Raw genomic sequence first — 14,301 nt, 5'->3', positions numbered from 1 at the left:
TTATGCGACCTATGAATTGTAATATCCTTCAAGGTGGGTCCTGGACTGAAAAAGGTTGAGAACCACTAGCATAGAGCAAGGGAAAAGCAGCATAAAATAACTAAAGTAGAAATTTACTTCTGTCTGACTGCAATTTGGGAGACCTGGGTTTGATTTCTGGGGTGGATGGTTTCAGGTGGGGAATTGTTTCAGCAATGTCCATGTAAAAATTGTTTCTGGGGTTCACACAGTATATAATAAATGAGCACCTGGGGCAACCTTGGAGGGGGTGTAGAGGCAGCCAGAGTATGGTGCTAATCACATTACCTTCATAAATGGCCAAGATTATGAATGTGAAGCGTAGCTTTAATTTTAGCATTACCTACAAGTACAATTATTGATACAAAATTGTTCAAGTATTAAATATTAACATATTACTTTAAGGTTCTGATAAAAATCCTTTTCCATCTCTAACTGAGGCTTCAGCTGGGTTTGGGAATTTAAACAAAACTAAATTTTTGTTCTTCTAGTCTACTTTCAATGTTATTTTTAACCATATTACAATGCTTTGTTTTCCAAATTGATATCTACATTCTTATTTTAACTTGTAATATTACCAAGGCTAATTTATAGGATAAAATTAAATAAACAAATATGCTATTCTATGTTGTTTAATTTATGGAAATGATTCAAAGATAGTTTGAACTATTGACAGTAAGGTGTAAGTAAAAATTTGTAACCTTTTGCTATGTAAATACCTAACTTACTCTTTGTAGGGAATTGTTCTTGAACAGGTGAACTCGAAGTGACAGCTGGCTTATCTGTTGAGAATATGTGAAGGGAATTATGTAAAATGAATCAGATACACTAACATACTAGATATGTCCCTGAGCTTATACAGAGCATTCCCTGACATTCGCTACAAGACTCGGTGGCAAGCGGCCCGGTGTCAGTGCTTGTCTTTCCTGGTGAACGGGTCCGCGACAGTTGCACGCTACAGTCTGTTTTTTTTTGCTCTCCCTGCCTTCGCTATCTTTCCCTTTCTGTTGACATTGCAGACTGACGCCAGTATAATCCTCCCTCAGAAGTTGTGTTGAGTCGTGTCCGTGCGTTGAAGATTGTGACTTAATATGGCACCACAAAAGTTTACATTACAACAAAGGATTTATCTTGTCGAGTGTTACTTTGGAACGAGGAATTGTGGAGAAGTGCGACTACGTTCTGCAACGAAATTTCTTGGTGTTCCCCCTTCCACATAGGACCACTATATTAAACCTCGTAAAAACGTATAGAGTAACAGTGTCAGTTCTGAATAAAAGTGGAAAGAAAAACCAAGTATACGAAGACAATGCGCACACCAGCCTTGAGTTAAAATAGAGTATTGTATGAGAAATCAGGAGAATTACAGTAGATGAACTTGCACGTGTAAATGCCAATTTCCTTCGGAGATGCCAGGAATGTGTTGCAGCAGAAGAACATCATTTTCAACACATTCTGTAGTCAAGGTTAGTACATAATATGAAAACTGTAATTTTAATAGCCGACTCTAGCGACTGTCGCAGATAACGTTCACCGGGAAAGACAAGCGCTGACGCCCGGCCGCTTGCCGCCGAGTATCGTAGCGATTGTCAGGGAATGCTCTGTATAATAATACATTGATAAAACAATTTGAGTCATATTTTTCATTATTCATTACAAATGCAAATTACTAAGCAAGGAAGATTTGTGAACAGCTATCAGCACATTATTATTATTATAATTTATTATCTCAATAAGGCTACAATTAAGCCATATACCGTTTCATTTAGAACAATATTATAAAATAATGGCTTGATGCCCTATAAATATCACAATAAATGATAATGAAAGCTGTTAATTAAAAAAAAGTGATTATGTCTTAGTCACCAGGGCTATTTGAGTTCGTGTTTATTCACACTAAGGCTAATCAGGACTGGACCTACAGTTTAAAGAGGGATCCGAACCACTATGAGTCTCCACCAGGTACTGAACCCAGGACTCCTTGATTACAAGGTGACGACTTTAACACTATCGTCTTCGGGGAGGCCCTCCAGGATTATTTGAGCCTTGTAATCAAGCAATCCCAAATTTGATCCCCATTGATTTGGATACCACTCTAGATCAAGTCCCAATTATCCTATGTGTGCACAAAATGGACTTGAAAAAAACTATAATTGAAAACCAGAGCTATTTCAGTAGTGTTTGCCTCAATAATAGGCCAAATTTAAAATTTTGAAATTTGGATGCTTATTATTTGTAACACTATCTGACCTGAAGTACATTCTCTAAATTATGCATTTAATTGTTATTTTCTTTCATGATAACATCTTGATTCAGATTATTTGAAGTTGTAGCATGTTCATAGTCTTCTTCATGTGAAACTGATGTGGTAGTCTCCTTGTCTTCAAGAAATTGAAGTTAATTAATCATCTTTGCATAATATTCACACACAAAATTATGCAGGTTCAATTATTTTTATATATTTTTTAATTAAACTTTAAAAGCCTTCCATTTTTCTGGAAGATCTTGAAAAGATTAATGCTAAATCGATCCTATAGCAATTATAAATATTCTTAGTTATTAAAATCGTTTTACTTCTTTGCAAAATGATATATATACGTATGTACACATACACACACATATACATATATACCATATATCTGGAGAAGAAAAGCTGCAGTTCAAAGTAGCAGCATGAAATCTTACATACTGCAGGAATTAGCATCAGATTTTGAGTTTTTATTTGAATTCCACTTTATGCACAGGTAGGTAAATCGGAACTGAACGTACAGTTTAAAGTGGGATTTGAGCCACTACAAGGTACCTCCATGAGGTATTGAACCTGGGACTCCTTGATTAAACTTAGCTTTAGAGATTGGACTAATACGGATATTTTCTAGAGTTTGTTCCTAACCCATAATGTGATTGATTATCATCATAAATAAACTTCTTACATGAACTCTGAGTGTGTCTGCAATTTAACTACCATTACGTCACAGGTTCTAATGAAATGCTTCTTCCTCCCAGAGTTGCACCTCCAAGAAATCATCATTAAGTTTAAGTCCATTTTATTTACAGTGGGATCACTGTGCAATGTGCCTCCACTGAGCATCAAACCCAGGACCCCTTGCTCACAAGGCAACAGTGAGAAATAATCATGTCAAACAAATTTGCCATATACAATATAAATTATGTACTTAGAGCAACTGTTAGTTCAAAATTCTTCATGAAGTGTCAAATTATCATCAATTATCAAAAATAAATTAGTACAAAAGTCTATGTAGTTATGTGTGGATCACTGTTGAGTATCCATGCTAAATAGCCTTCCTTTATCCTAAACTTTTTAACCATAATATTTTCAACTGTAATGGCTCATTGGCAGAGCATGATAAGTGTTTGACTTTTGATCCTGCCACCAACATTTATATGTTCACATCCTGACATGTTTATGGGTGTTCTTTGAGTGTGTTCATCCATTCATCAATTTCATCTAGTTGGTGTCGCAATTAGCCAAAAGTGGAAGAAAAGTGACAATAAATAACAAAAATAGAAATACAAATTTCAAAGTGTAATTCTGATCCCTGATTGAAATGTTAGACACAACTAGGTAGATAATTAACTGCATGGATTCTTGGTACTAATTTATTTTGACGGAACTGGCAGCATAGTTTCAGTTATATTCTACACTTGTTTTCTTTACATGAATCTACAATTTTTAGTACTTATTGTAATAATGGTATTCATTAATTTGGATGCAGAAATAAATTATGTCTTACCAGGGAGTACAGACTTTCCTTTTATAGGTGATAGTGATATGATAGTTGGCTTCTGTTCTAAAGAAATTAAAAGAGAGGTATTACTAAAATTAGAACTTATTGCGGTTATAATTGTAATCCTTATTAAACTCAAAATTTTGTACGAAATCAATATAACTAAAATTGTCATTAAAAATTATGAAAGAGATTGAGAATCATGGGACTTCCTGCCAGTTTATTACTTAAATATGAATATAAAGCTACATCTTCTCATTGCATTGTGCCATGAAGGCACATACCACTTAAATAAAGAAAAAATATACAATAAAGCTCATAGAATCAAGTATACTTCACTACTAATTTCAAAGAACAAATACTCGAATTAGATTCCCCTTCTCCTCTATACTACTTACATTTGTGCTATTTGCTTGTTATCTATGAGAGAACTTTCTGATTGTTTCCATGGAGATAACATAAAATATGGCAGGTAATTGTATACTTTGGTAACTATAATAAGTAAATTCATTGTTGAAATTTGCAGTGACAGTTCAAAAAGACAATGTGTATGTGATAGATTGACATATTGGCTACTTAAATAAGAACACAAATGGTTCACATATTTTTGATTCACTCACTCACTCACACACACACACACACACACTCTCACTCTCTCTCTCTCTCTGTCACACACACACACACAAACAAAAATTGGGCTGATGAATTTTTATAGGAGTCATAAAACATCATTATGATCATTACATATTCCATTTTCATGAGCAGAACTTACAAATGTTAATTAATTACTATTTGGGCCATTTCACGAAAAGTGGTCCTACTCCATGTTAATAACAAACTGAATTAGCATGAAAATTATTACTGTTTTTAATTGCATTAAGGTTTAGATGTTTGTGAATGTATATAATTTGCACATTTCATCAATAAAAGTTACTAGCATTGCGTGAGGTTCACATATGGGTTTTCACAATATTTTTTTTTATACTGAATGTGGATTTACTCCTCTTCCTTTTAACTTAATCTTCAATTGAAAAAGTGAAAGTAAAAGTTCAACTTATTTTTAACAATTCCCCCCCCACAATCACGTTATTTTTAATATAATACCAGATTCTTTAATACAACTAATTAATTAATTACATTATTTATAATTGTTTTGGCTAGTCCAAACTAATTAGTATAACATGCAATCTCAGGTATGTACAATGCATAACTACCATACTTCGCAATCTACTTTTTATTTCACGGACCATATGTTAACTAACAACGTTCATTCAGCATTGATAGCACATGTGTCCTCCCAAGAGTCCGGGAAAATGTATTATGAGTATGTAAGATATTTGGGTATTATATAGAATGCCTCCCAGCTACAATAACTCGGTTGTGATGCTTATGATTGAAGTATCAGTCAATGTGATGTTGCTTATATTTCTTCTTCCCAAGGTGCACACTTCGGGAACCACTGATTTAAAGCATACAGTAACATATATTCTTGTATATTGCACAAAACGAATCATTCCAGAGGCAGTCGTTTAGAAGCGAGTTGCTTGTATATGTGCAAATGGTAACAAACACCCAGGATTCGAGTGAATTGATCAATAAAAGGAACTGTGCGATAAAAAAAGATGAACTGTAACAATTCTCTTGTAGATATATTTATATATATTTTTTAAATGTATCTATTGCGAGCAAGACTACTTGCCAATTTGCCCAAATAAGTAAGTAAAGAACACACACTAGACATGCACTTTCATTTCCTAAAATCTGCCAGGTTTAGCGACTTCTCGCTAAAGCTTGCAACTATGTAGCACAGACCTTTACAAGTCTCCCTAGACATGCCTTGTATATGCTGCACTCTGGTGCCGAATGTAAGGAGTATTGCTGCTTGGATCACTGTTCACACAGCGAAGTGAACATCTTCGAGGTATAGTGGCCAACAGCCCCTAAGCTGTCAGTTTTTATGCAACATGCACAGCAAATTGTGTTTAAAGTGTTGAACACCATGGGAGTCAGTGTTACCAACTATCTACAAAAGTTATCAGACTCAAAAGAAGTCATGTCAGAGTAAATTGTGTGTGTATATATATACTCATACATCAAAGTTTATTTTTTCGAATAAATATGTGTGCATTTAATATGTACATAATTCAAAACATATATGTGAGTGTTCACATGTGCCTGTTAGCATCTGCAGCCGATATGGTTTACAGACAAATGAAGTCAAAATTTGCTATATATTTAAAATGTCACACACGCCACACACTTTTGCTAATGCTTTGCATGCATTCAGCCTATGCCATCATACTCAAGTTTCTTTACATTTGATAGCAGACACCACAAAGTACACTAGACTCTCACTAATCCGGCCGTCAATAGTCCGCCCTCTCAGTAGTCTGGCCCACATCCGGCTTGTAGTCACTCAAGCAGAAATGACGCGCACAACAAAGAATTATCGTGTTCAACAATGTTGTTAGTTAAAAATGTTAAACAATGCTATACATACGTACAGTATTTGAAATTGTGACTTACTTACAGTAAAGTTCAGTACATACTATGGCTTCTAAAAGGAAACACGTAAAGTACAGCCTGTATAGTCCCTATGTGTTTAAACTACATAGTAGCATGTAATTTCTGACCCTCTCAATAATCCGGCACTTCTGCGAATCCGGCACCCATATGTGCAAGGAATGACCAGACTAGCAAGAGTCTAGTGTACTTCGTAATTCTATGAAATCAGTTCAATATGAATATTTTAATTCAATCTCTTATCTAGAACCTTCCCTTCAATTTTATGTGTAAAATGTCACACACATAATGCTGGAATGCACCATTTATGTTTTTTTTTACATAAATAAACTTAATTTTCAGTCTTAATTATAGAGTTTATAATTATATTACCTGAATCAGTTAAACTTTAGCAAATGAAAATTTAAGAAATGTGAGAAACATACCTGTAACTACAGTCTGAATTCCTGTATGCTCCTCCACAGATTCTTCTGTGTAAGCAAAAAGAGAAAGATATATAAAAATAAGTTATAAAAAATAAAATCTTAATCTTAACCTATACCAAAAAAAATAATCTAAAAATAGCATTTGTAAAATATCCATATTGATTATCGACAAGTTATCTTGACCAAAGAAAATTGCACTTTGTTGTTTACACAAGCAAACATTAGCATATCTGAATGGAAGTACAGTAAATATAATTTCCTTGTATTTTGCGAAAAAGCTCTAGCAAGTCATATACAAACACACGAAGTACATTTGAAAAAAAAAGGATTCTGAGAAAGTTGTTATGCACTTACACTTATAATACATTACAAACAATAATTCAATAATTTACCTGAATCTTTAACTTCCTCTTCATTTGAAGATACTCCTTGTAACAATGTAGAAACAAAGCATATAATTATGCACAGTAATTCCACATCACATCAAGTGATTCTGGCATATCTAAATTAATGCATTCAGTGTCATAGCAACATATGGTCATTGCCTATTCCATTGTTAGTAATTATTACAACATCTAATGTGTTTGCAATTTTGTTTTAAATTATAGAAAATGGGTAGGAACAAAAGCAGCTTCTATGATGCAGAAGTTTTAAGGTGTACCTTCATGTTTTACTTCTGGGGGATAATACACTATTCTCATAGGTTGTTTATTATGATGATATGATGAGTAAAATACTACTATAAGATTTCATCAACTGCAGAAGTAAATATATGTGGAATGGGACACACATTAATTAGTACTGTATTGGTATTGGTTGACAAAGTCATGCTGTTATATCAGTTTATAGCAAAAATCTATGTTAATTTAACCAATCTGATATTTCTACATATAGTGTGTATAATTCTGCCATTCTGTTATAGTTCTTCTATTTATATACTAGGGATGGACCGACATAAAATTTTGGCCGATACCAATAAAGTATCAATACAAAATTTACCGATAACTGATATTCTAGCGATCCGATATAAAATTCCAAATGCAAAATAATCTAACACAGTTATTTTTAGTTGTTATTATTTTAAATATAACCACTAAAAATAACTGTGTTAGACTATTTTGCATCAATAAAATGTTGTTATGCGAACCTTTAAGAAGAACATAGAAATTCCAAATGATCTTGAAGAACCTGAATAGTTCATTGATCTACATAAAATTGTGTTTCTTGGTGACTTGAATGCAAAAGAAGTTGCATATTTAGACATTTACTTTTTGAAAAAATAGGGTATAAAGATTATCTATAAAATTTATAACAAAATGGCAGAATTTCGAACTAAATTACAAGCTATTTTTTAGGGCTGAGCCGATACCACTTTGAACCGATACCAATACTCTTACCGATTCTCACTGATACTGATACTTGAAAATTGTTCAAAATATTCACCATTATTCATGTGTAAATAATCTTCTTCGATTATATTCATGAATTTACCAACAAATTTGCTTTAGAATATTCGAGAAAAACATCAGAATATTAAAATAGATGTTATGTAATCACAAAATATAGTTTTTCGTGAAAAATTGGTGCAAAATAAAAATAAAGTGTAATTTATGCATAATTTTCAGGATAATTAGACTCTACGAAAGTGCGTGCCATTTTTGCGTGCCCTGTGAAAGTCCAAAATGCTTAAGAAGTATCGGATTATATTAGTAGATCAATTGCAACCGATACTTTCCAATACCGATACCACTGGTATCAGCTGATACCAATACATCGGTATTGTCTCAGCCCTACTATTTTTAGCGATACTGATCGAGTACTGATTAATCTGTCCCATCCCTAGAATATGCATACCTAAGCCATGTATGGTTTTGTAAAATGAATTTCTTATATGCACATTGATATTTTTAAGGTAAAAACCATCAATGTTATGCATAATTAAAGAAGTGAACGATTAATTCAGGTTACTCACATCTTATTATTTTATATCAGATCCAGTACAGAATTACTGCAGACACCACATTTAATTTTTGACAAACATGAAATGTGAGATGTGAGATAAATTTCCGTGCCAAATTCAGTCACAAAATGATTTAATATCAAATAAAAATGTGAAATAAATGTTTAAATACAAAACTTTGACTTATTTGTTGACAAAACACGTTCACAGTTAAATTATGCTGCGAGTTATGCAAAATTCCAATTTTGATTAATTCTGCAGCAATATGTAGGGTAGGAAATCTAGTAACTGTATAAATAAATTTTAAAATATTTTAGAACAAAACACTCATATTAGTACAGGAAAGTGCCATGTTCTAACACGCGCAACTGTGTACTTAAAAAATATGAAAGAATCCATCTTGGAAGGATATAACAATTATAGGGATGGGCCGATATGATATTTTGGCCAGTACCAATAAAGTACTAATATAAAATTTGCTGATACCGATAACTGATATTCTACTAATCCGATATAAAATTCCAAATAGCCTTTGAAGGACCTGAATGGTTCATTTACCTGCTTAATAAATGTGTGTTTTGAAGGGACTGCAGTAAAAGAAATTGCATATTTAGACATTTACTTTTTTAAAAAGTTTTTATCCATAAAAACTTTAGCAAAATAGGAGAATTTTGCACTAAATTATAATATATTTATGGATATATCAGATTGGTAAAATAATCGGTAATTTTACTGATACAAATATGCCTATATTTACAGATTCTGATCGAGTACTGATTAATCTGTCCCATTCCTACAGAATTAAAAACCTGGTTACCACCTTAGCTCCACGTTTTTGCGGAGAAGTGGTGAAAACTTTTCTTTAGTGCTGTAGGACTGAATTGGATAACTCTATCAAATATTTATTTTAATCACAGATTTTCTGCATATGGTTCTGTCCCATCAAACCCCATGAAGTCAGGGAATGTTAAGGCTTTTTACTTCCTTGAATTTATAAATGATATACATTACGTGAAAGTTATGAATGGATTTATTAATTTTGTGTAATAACTAAGGTTTTTAAGTAATATTTAAGATTTTATTCACTGTTTTGAACACCAAAATGTGACTTTTGGGCCCAAAATGTAGTATTTTTGTAGTGAGATTTTGATATTCGATCACAACAAATTCATGTATCTCTCTAAGTATGAGGCACATTTCAAAAGTAAAGGCTGATCGTTATAAAACATGAGTGACAACAGTGTTCGGATCATAGTTGCAGTCACTGCAAGAAGCTCATTGGGCATGTAGCAGCCATATATTCACCAGTCTCCTGTTGTTTGTCTTTGTGTTACAGTGAGTAATGATGCTGCAAGAATAAACAAACATACCAGTTATGAAGTATTGTCACCAATTTGATTATCTTTCTTCTTTTTTTAATGCAAAAGGTCATAAGCCCACCAAAATTCACTATAAATTGTGTGAAATTAATGGGCCTACAGTAATGAGTGAATGAAAGGTATCATAATGCTGTGTTGGGTTTAGGGAAGTCTCTATAAATACTCACAATAAAGAGAGAAGAGCGCTTAGTACAGCGACCTTCTTGAGGGTGTGAATCCAAAAAGTACTAGAAAATAGTATCTTCACAATGGGTGCTTTGGCCTCAAATATTCAGAAATTTCACAGACAACACTGTTCTGAACTGTTAACACATATTAGGCTATCGGAGAATTGTGTCTTGTTCTGCCACTTTGAAGTCGATTTATATAAGTTGTGGCACTATGTTGCCACACAACACAAGCATAAGTCAGCATAGATCTTATCAAGACATTGAACAATGTAATTCGGTAAACATTTAAATGACGTACACAGAGACCTAACAAACAATTATCATGGTGATAACAATACTTAAAGTGAACACTATGGTAACATGGATAAATTCAAATATTTTTTCTATAAGTGAGATGTATTTAGGAGTACAAGTTATGTAGAAATTGGAGAATGCAACCAATTATGTTTTCAAGCTGCTGTAACTTGCATATGATGTTCTTCAGATGCTTAGTACAAACCTATTTGTAAATATGGTTTACGTCACATTAATTTTTATGTGAGTATGAAATTGCTATTAATCTACATATGCTTATGTCTGTCCATATGTATAAGATATTTCAAAGTAAAGTCAAAAGGCTGATAAATGAGCAAAATGACGCAGATAAAAAGGATTTATTGCTTACAATATAAATATTATTAGTGCCCATAGCCACAGTAATAGTACAATTGTCACTATTAATACAATCACTTTGTAAAAAAAATATTTAGTAGACAAACTATATATGGTGTTTGTGTGAATATTAACAGTGAGGGTTTACTAAGATTAAATGTTTTATCACATACATAACAGCAAATAGTGATACATTTATTCACAAACAAACCTGGTTTCTGAGGTTGTCCTAGCACTCCTGCAATTGACTGGGGTGTCCCTCCTATAGAAAAAGATGATTTAATACTTCAGTATTATTACAGTGCAACCTCAATTTCATGTTCCCAGATTATATATATTTTCCAAATTATATAGCCATTCTTAACAGCTATAAAATAGTACACAATTTCAATTATAAAATAGTACAAGATAATAACAGAGAATAGTAAAAATAAGAATGACAAGAAGAAAATGTTACAAATGTGCACTAATTAATGCCCTAGTCTATACAAAGAAAAACAAGAGTATAAATGTACATGTGCATTCAGTGGCGTACCCAGGATTTTCTAAAGGGAGGGGTTATGTATACTTTTTCTTGGTAGTCAGCCCTCATTTTGTCATATTTTCCTACCTTTGATGTTCTTCTTTAGGAATACTGGGCCAAAGGGAGAGGTTATAACCCCCACCAACCCCCCCTTGGGCACGCTACTGTGTGCATTCAAAACATGACACAATTTCACTGAAAAATTGTATTAAAAATACAATTTTATGGAAATAAGTATATCAGTTAGAGAGGTGAATGAATTTTGAAAGATCTCCACTTTAGAACAAATTTTTCATTAGTTACGCCTTTACTGCAATTCTAATTTGAGTTTAATTATTGTGTCTTAAATCCTTTGGCAACTTATTATAAAATGTTATTGCTTGATTTCATAACACAGAGTGTTGTGTTTTTAATGTATTGATGGTTACATGCACACGTATTGTACCTGTCTATATGTATAGACTTCTACATATTTTTTATTAGAAAATTTCAGATTTTTATGAAGGAAGCATACCACTTCTAAATGTAATTTTTCTGCCACTTTTGGTTAATTGCAAAAATGAGGATGAGTGATGATATGATGAAATTGATGAAGGGACACTTGCAAAGAACACCCATGGCCAACCTGAGATTCAAGCCTGGGAAGCCTGGCATTATAGCATACTGTGCTAACAACTTTGCCATGGAGGCAGAGGCAATATTTGAGAGAAAGTTGTAGCCACTACATGGTTGCCACTTGTTGCTGTAATATTTCCTGAGGGCAGTAGATATATCAATGAATACAAAGTTAACAATTTACTTCACTTCAGCATGCGTAAAGGGAAAGATACATGGCCAAATGTACATATCGATGAAGGAATTGGGAGCATAAAAATTGAAATCTCAATTTATTATAATATCATTCTGAAGCTCGCCAGTTGAATGCTCATTCACCCCAACTCCCACCAGATGCTGAGTTAAGTAATAAGAAATTTCCACTCGGTTCTGCACAGTCAGCAAGGCAATGGCCCTTACCAGTGATGGTGAGTGCACCTCCACTGTAACTTTCCACCAGTACTACAGGGTTTTGCAGGTGAACAGCTGGAGGTGCAAAGTCCACCACATCAAAATAAAATTCTGAAGAATAAAAAACCCCTGGAGATGGAAAATCGACACACAACACCTTCAACATCATCGATGCAGATTGACGAGATCACCCCAAGAGATCGCGATTCTGTGAGGCTACAGAAAGTCTACTGTTCCAGCCAGCCTGAGTCCGGAGAAGTAGCGCACAAGAGCTGCCGAATCTCCTGCCACCTCCCATCAACATCAGGCCGGAAGTCTCTCCAGCGTCTCCCGCCATCTCCAGTGCACCAGTTTCCCGTCCGACCACTGACAACAACAGTAACTGAGGGCCAGACCAAAAAGCAAGAGGTAAGTAGCATTCAACCGATTAAGACCCCAAGTATCCTTCATTCATACCACTCAGGGTAGAAGTGGTTCAGCGAGACCCAAATTTGAAACCTACATTTTATTTCACTGAGCTATGTCCCAGCGTGACTCGATCCAGTATCTTACCCAATGTCACACTACATGGTGGAGATTGCCGGCTCCACTTCATGGAATTTCATAAAAATTTTCTTCTCTCCACCCAAATTCCATAATTTAAATCCCTGCTGTACACAACAGCAACCTCAGAATTTCAGCCCCTTTAAAAATACAATTTATAGAATACAACCCACCTTAATTTTTCTCTCTTTCGCTCATTTTCCTTATAATTCATTTAATTGGAAAAAGTGCATAAAATTCCCTCCCCACAAAATTCACACGAACAATTAGTCTTCATGAGGATATACACCTCTCCCTCAACCAGATTATATCCTAAGCTTCCGCTATTATTCCCCCCCCACCCCCACCCCACTTTCACTCTGGTAACCAGGTCCAAGGCTCAACATCACAACTATCCACAGTTTGTAGGTGGTCTAGAAAAAAAAAAAAAAAGGTCCCTAACCAGTACACCCAAAACTAACACCACAACCCCACAAATTCTTCCCCATCAAGAATGTCAGTCAATATTTCCCACGGCTTGTACCCCTCTCCATTCACAGGCAAAAACCCTCAAGAATAAAAAAAAAATGTGAATACAAACTACTAACCTGGTTTCTGAGCTGGACTTAATATTCCTGATTTTGACTGAGGAGTTTCGTCTATAAAACAATTTAAAAAATAGTACAATTTGTTAACGAGAGCTTGATTTATTACTTACACAAGATATATTTAGAAAAGAGAGGATGAAGCAAGCAGAAAAGTGAATTCTACATGCACATTTACAAAAAAGTGATAATGTTAGTCACATTTGTTATTTCTCTTATTACTGTAGTGATAAAAACATTCCATCAGGTGATATAGTGAAAAGAAGAAAAATAAGTGAACCATGAAGGCATGTTTTTTTGTAAGTGTTGTTATGATAAGGAATTATTTTGGCACAGGGTGTATGTATCAGATCATGGTTTGATTAGGAAACATTTATTGTATTTCTCTGTACCTGAATAAGGTCACATAGACATATATGCCAAATATTTCCTTTAACCCACACATAATCACTTGTGATGTCAGTTATAATCTAACAATGCTGAGTTTATTCTTAAATCTTGGTTGTTGTTGAGGATGTATATGTAATGTGCTAGGAATACCTCATGCTACATTAACATTTATCATCTATTGAAAAATTTATATTTAATAAATGTTACATTAATATTCGTCATGCATTGAAATTAAAAAAAGCTTTGAAATACAATACACACCTGGTTGCAGAGGTTGACTTAAAACTCCTGAAACTGATTGAGGAATTTCACCTGTAGAGTGATAAAAGTATAGAAATTTATAAATACTTGAATTAGAATATTAAAATTGATTTTATCAAT

The 14,301-nt window shown here is 33.7% G+C and overlaps 1 protein-coding gene across 30 annotated transcripts in view; it reads right to left on the bottom strand.

The window, feature by feature from the left end:
• The window catches only part of LOC146002413 (uncharacterized), a 562,931-nt gene that overhangs the window by 232,951 nt on the left and 315,679 nt on the right, over nucleotides 1–14,301 (bottom strand). For all 30 annotated transcript variants that reach the window (XM_083140199.1, XM_083140200.1, XM_083140202.1 and 27 more), the window contains 7 exons: nucleotides 14,182–14,232; nucleotides 13,534–13,584; nucleotides 11,087–11,137; nucleotides 7,108–7,143; nucleotides 6,716–6,760; nucleotides 3,774–3,830; nucleotides 747–800 (listed from right to left, as the gene is read on the bottom strand). In XM_083140199.1, coding sequence (XP_082996325.1) covers nucleotides 747–800; nucleotides 3,774–3,830; nucleotides 6,716–6,760; nucleotides 7,108–7,143; nucleotides 11,087–11,137; nucleotides 13,534–13,584; nucleotides 14,182–14,232 — 345 coding nt within the window. The remainder of the gene's footprint in view (nucleotides 1–746; nucleotides 801–3,773; nucleotides 3,831–6,715; nucleotides 6,761–7,107; nucleotides 7,144–11,086; nucleotides 11,138–13,533; nucleotides 13,585–14,181; nucleotides 14,233–14,301) is intronic.

This window comes from Lepisma saccharinum, chromosome 18 (assembly GCF_977018435.1).
Source record: "Lepisma saccharinum chromosome 18, izLepSacc3.1, whole genome shotgun sequence".
Classification (NCBI taxonomy): domain Eukaryota; kingdom Metazoa; phylum Arthropoda; class Insecta; order Zygentoma; family Lepismatidae; genus Lepisma; species Lepisma saccharinum.
This window is presented reverse-complemented; position numbering and strand designations above follow the sequence as displayed.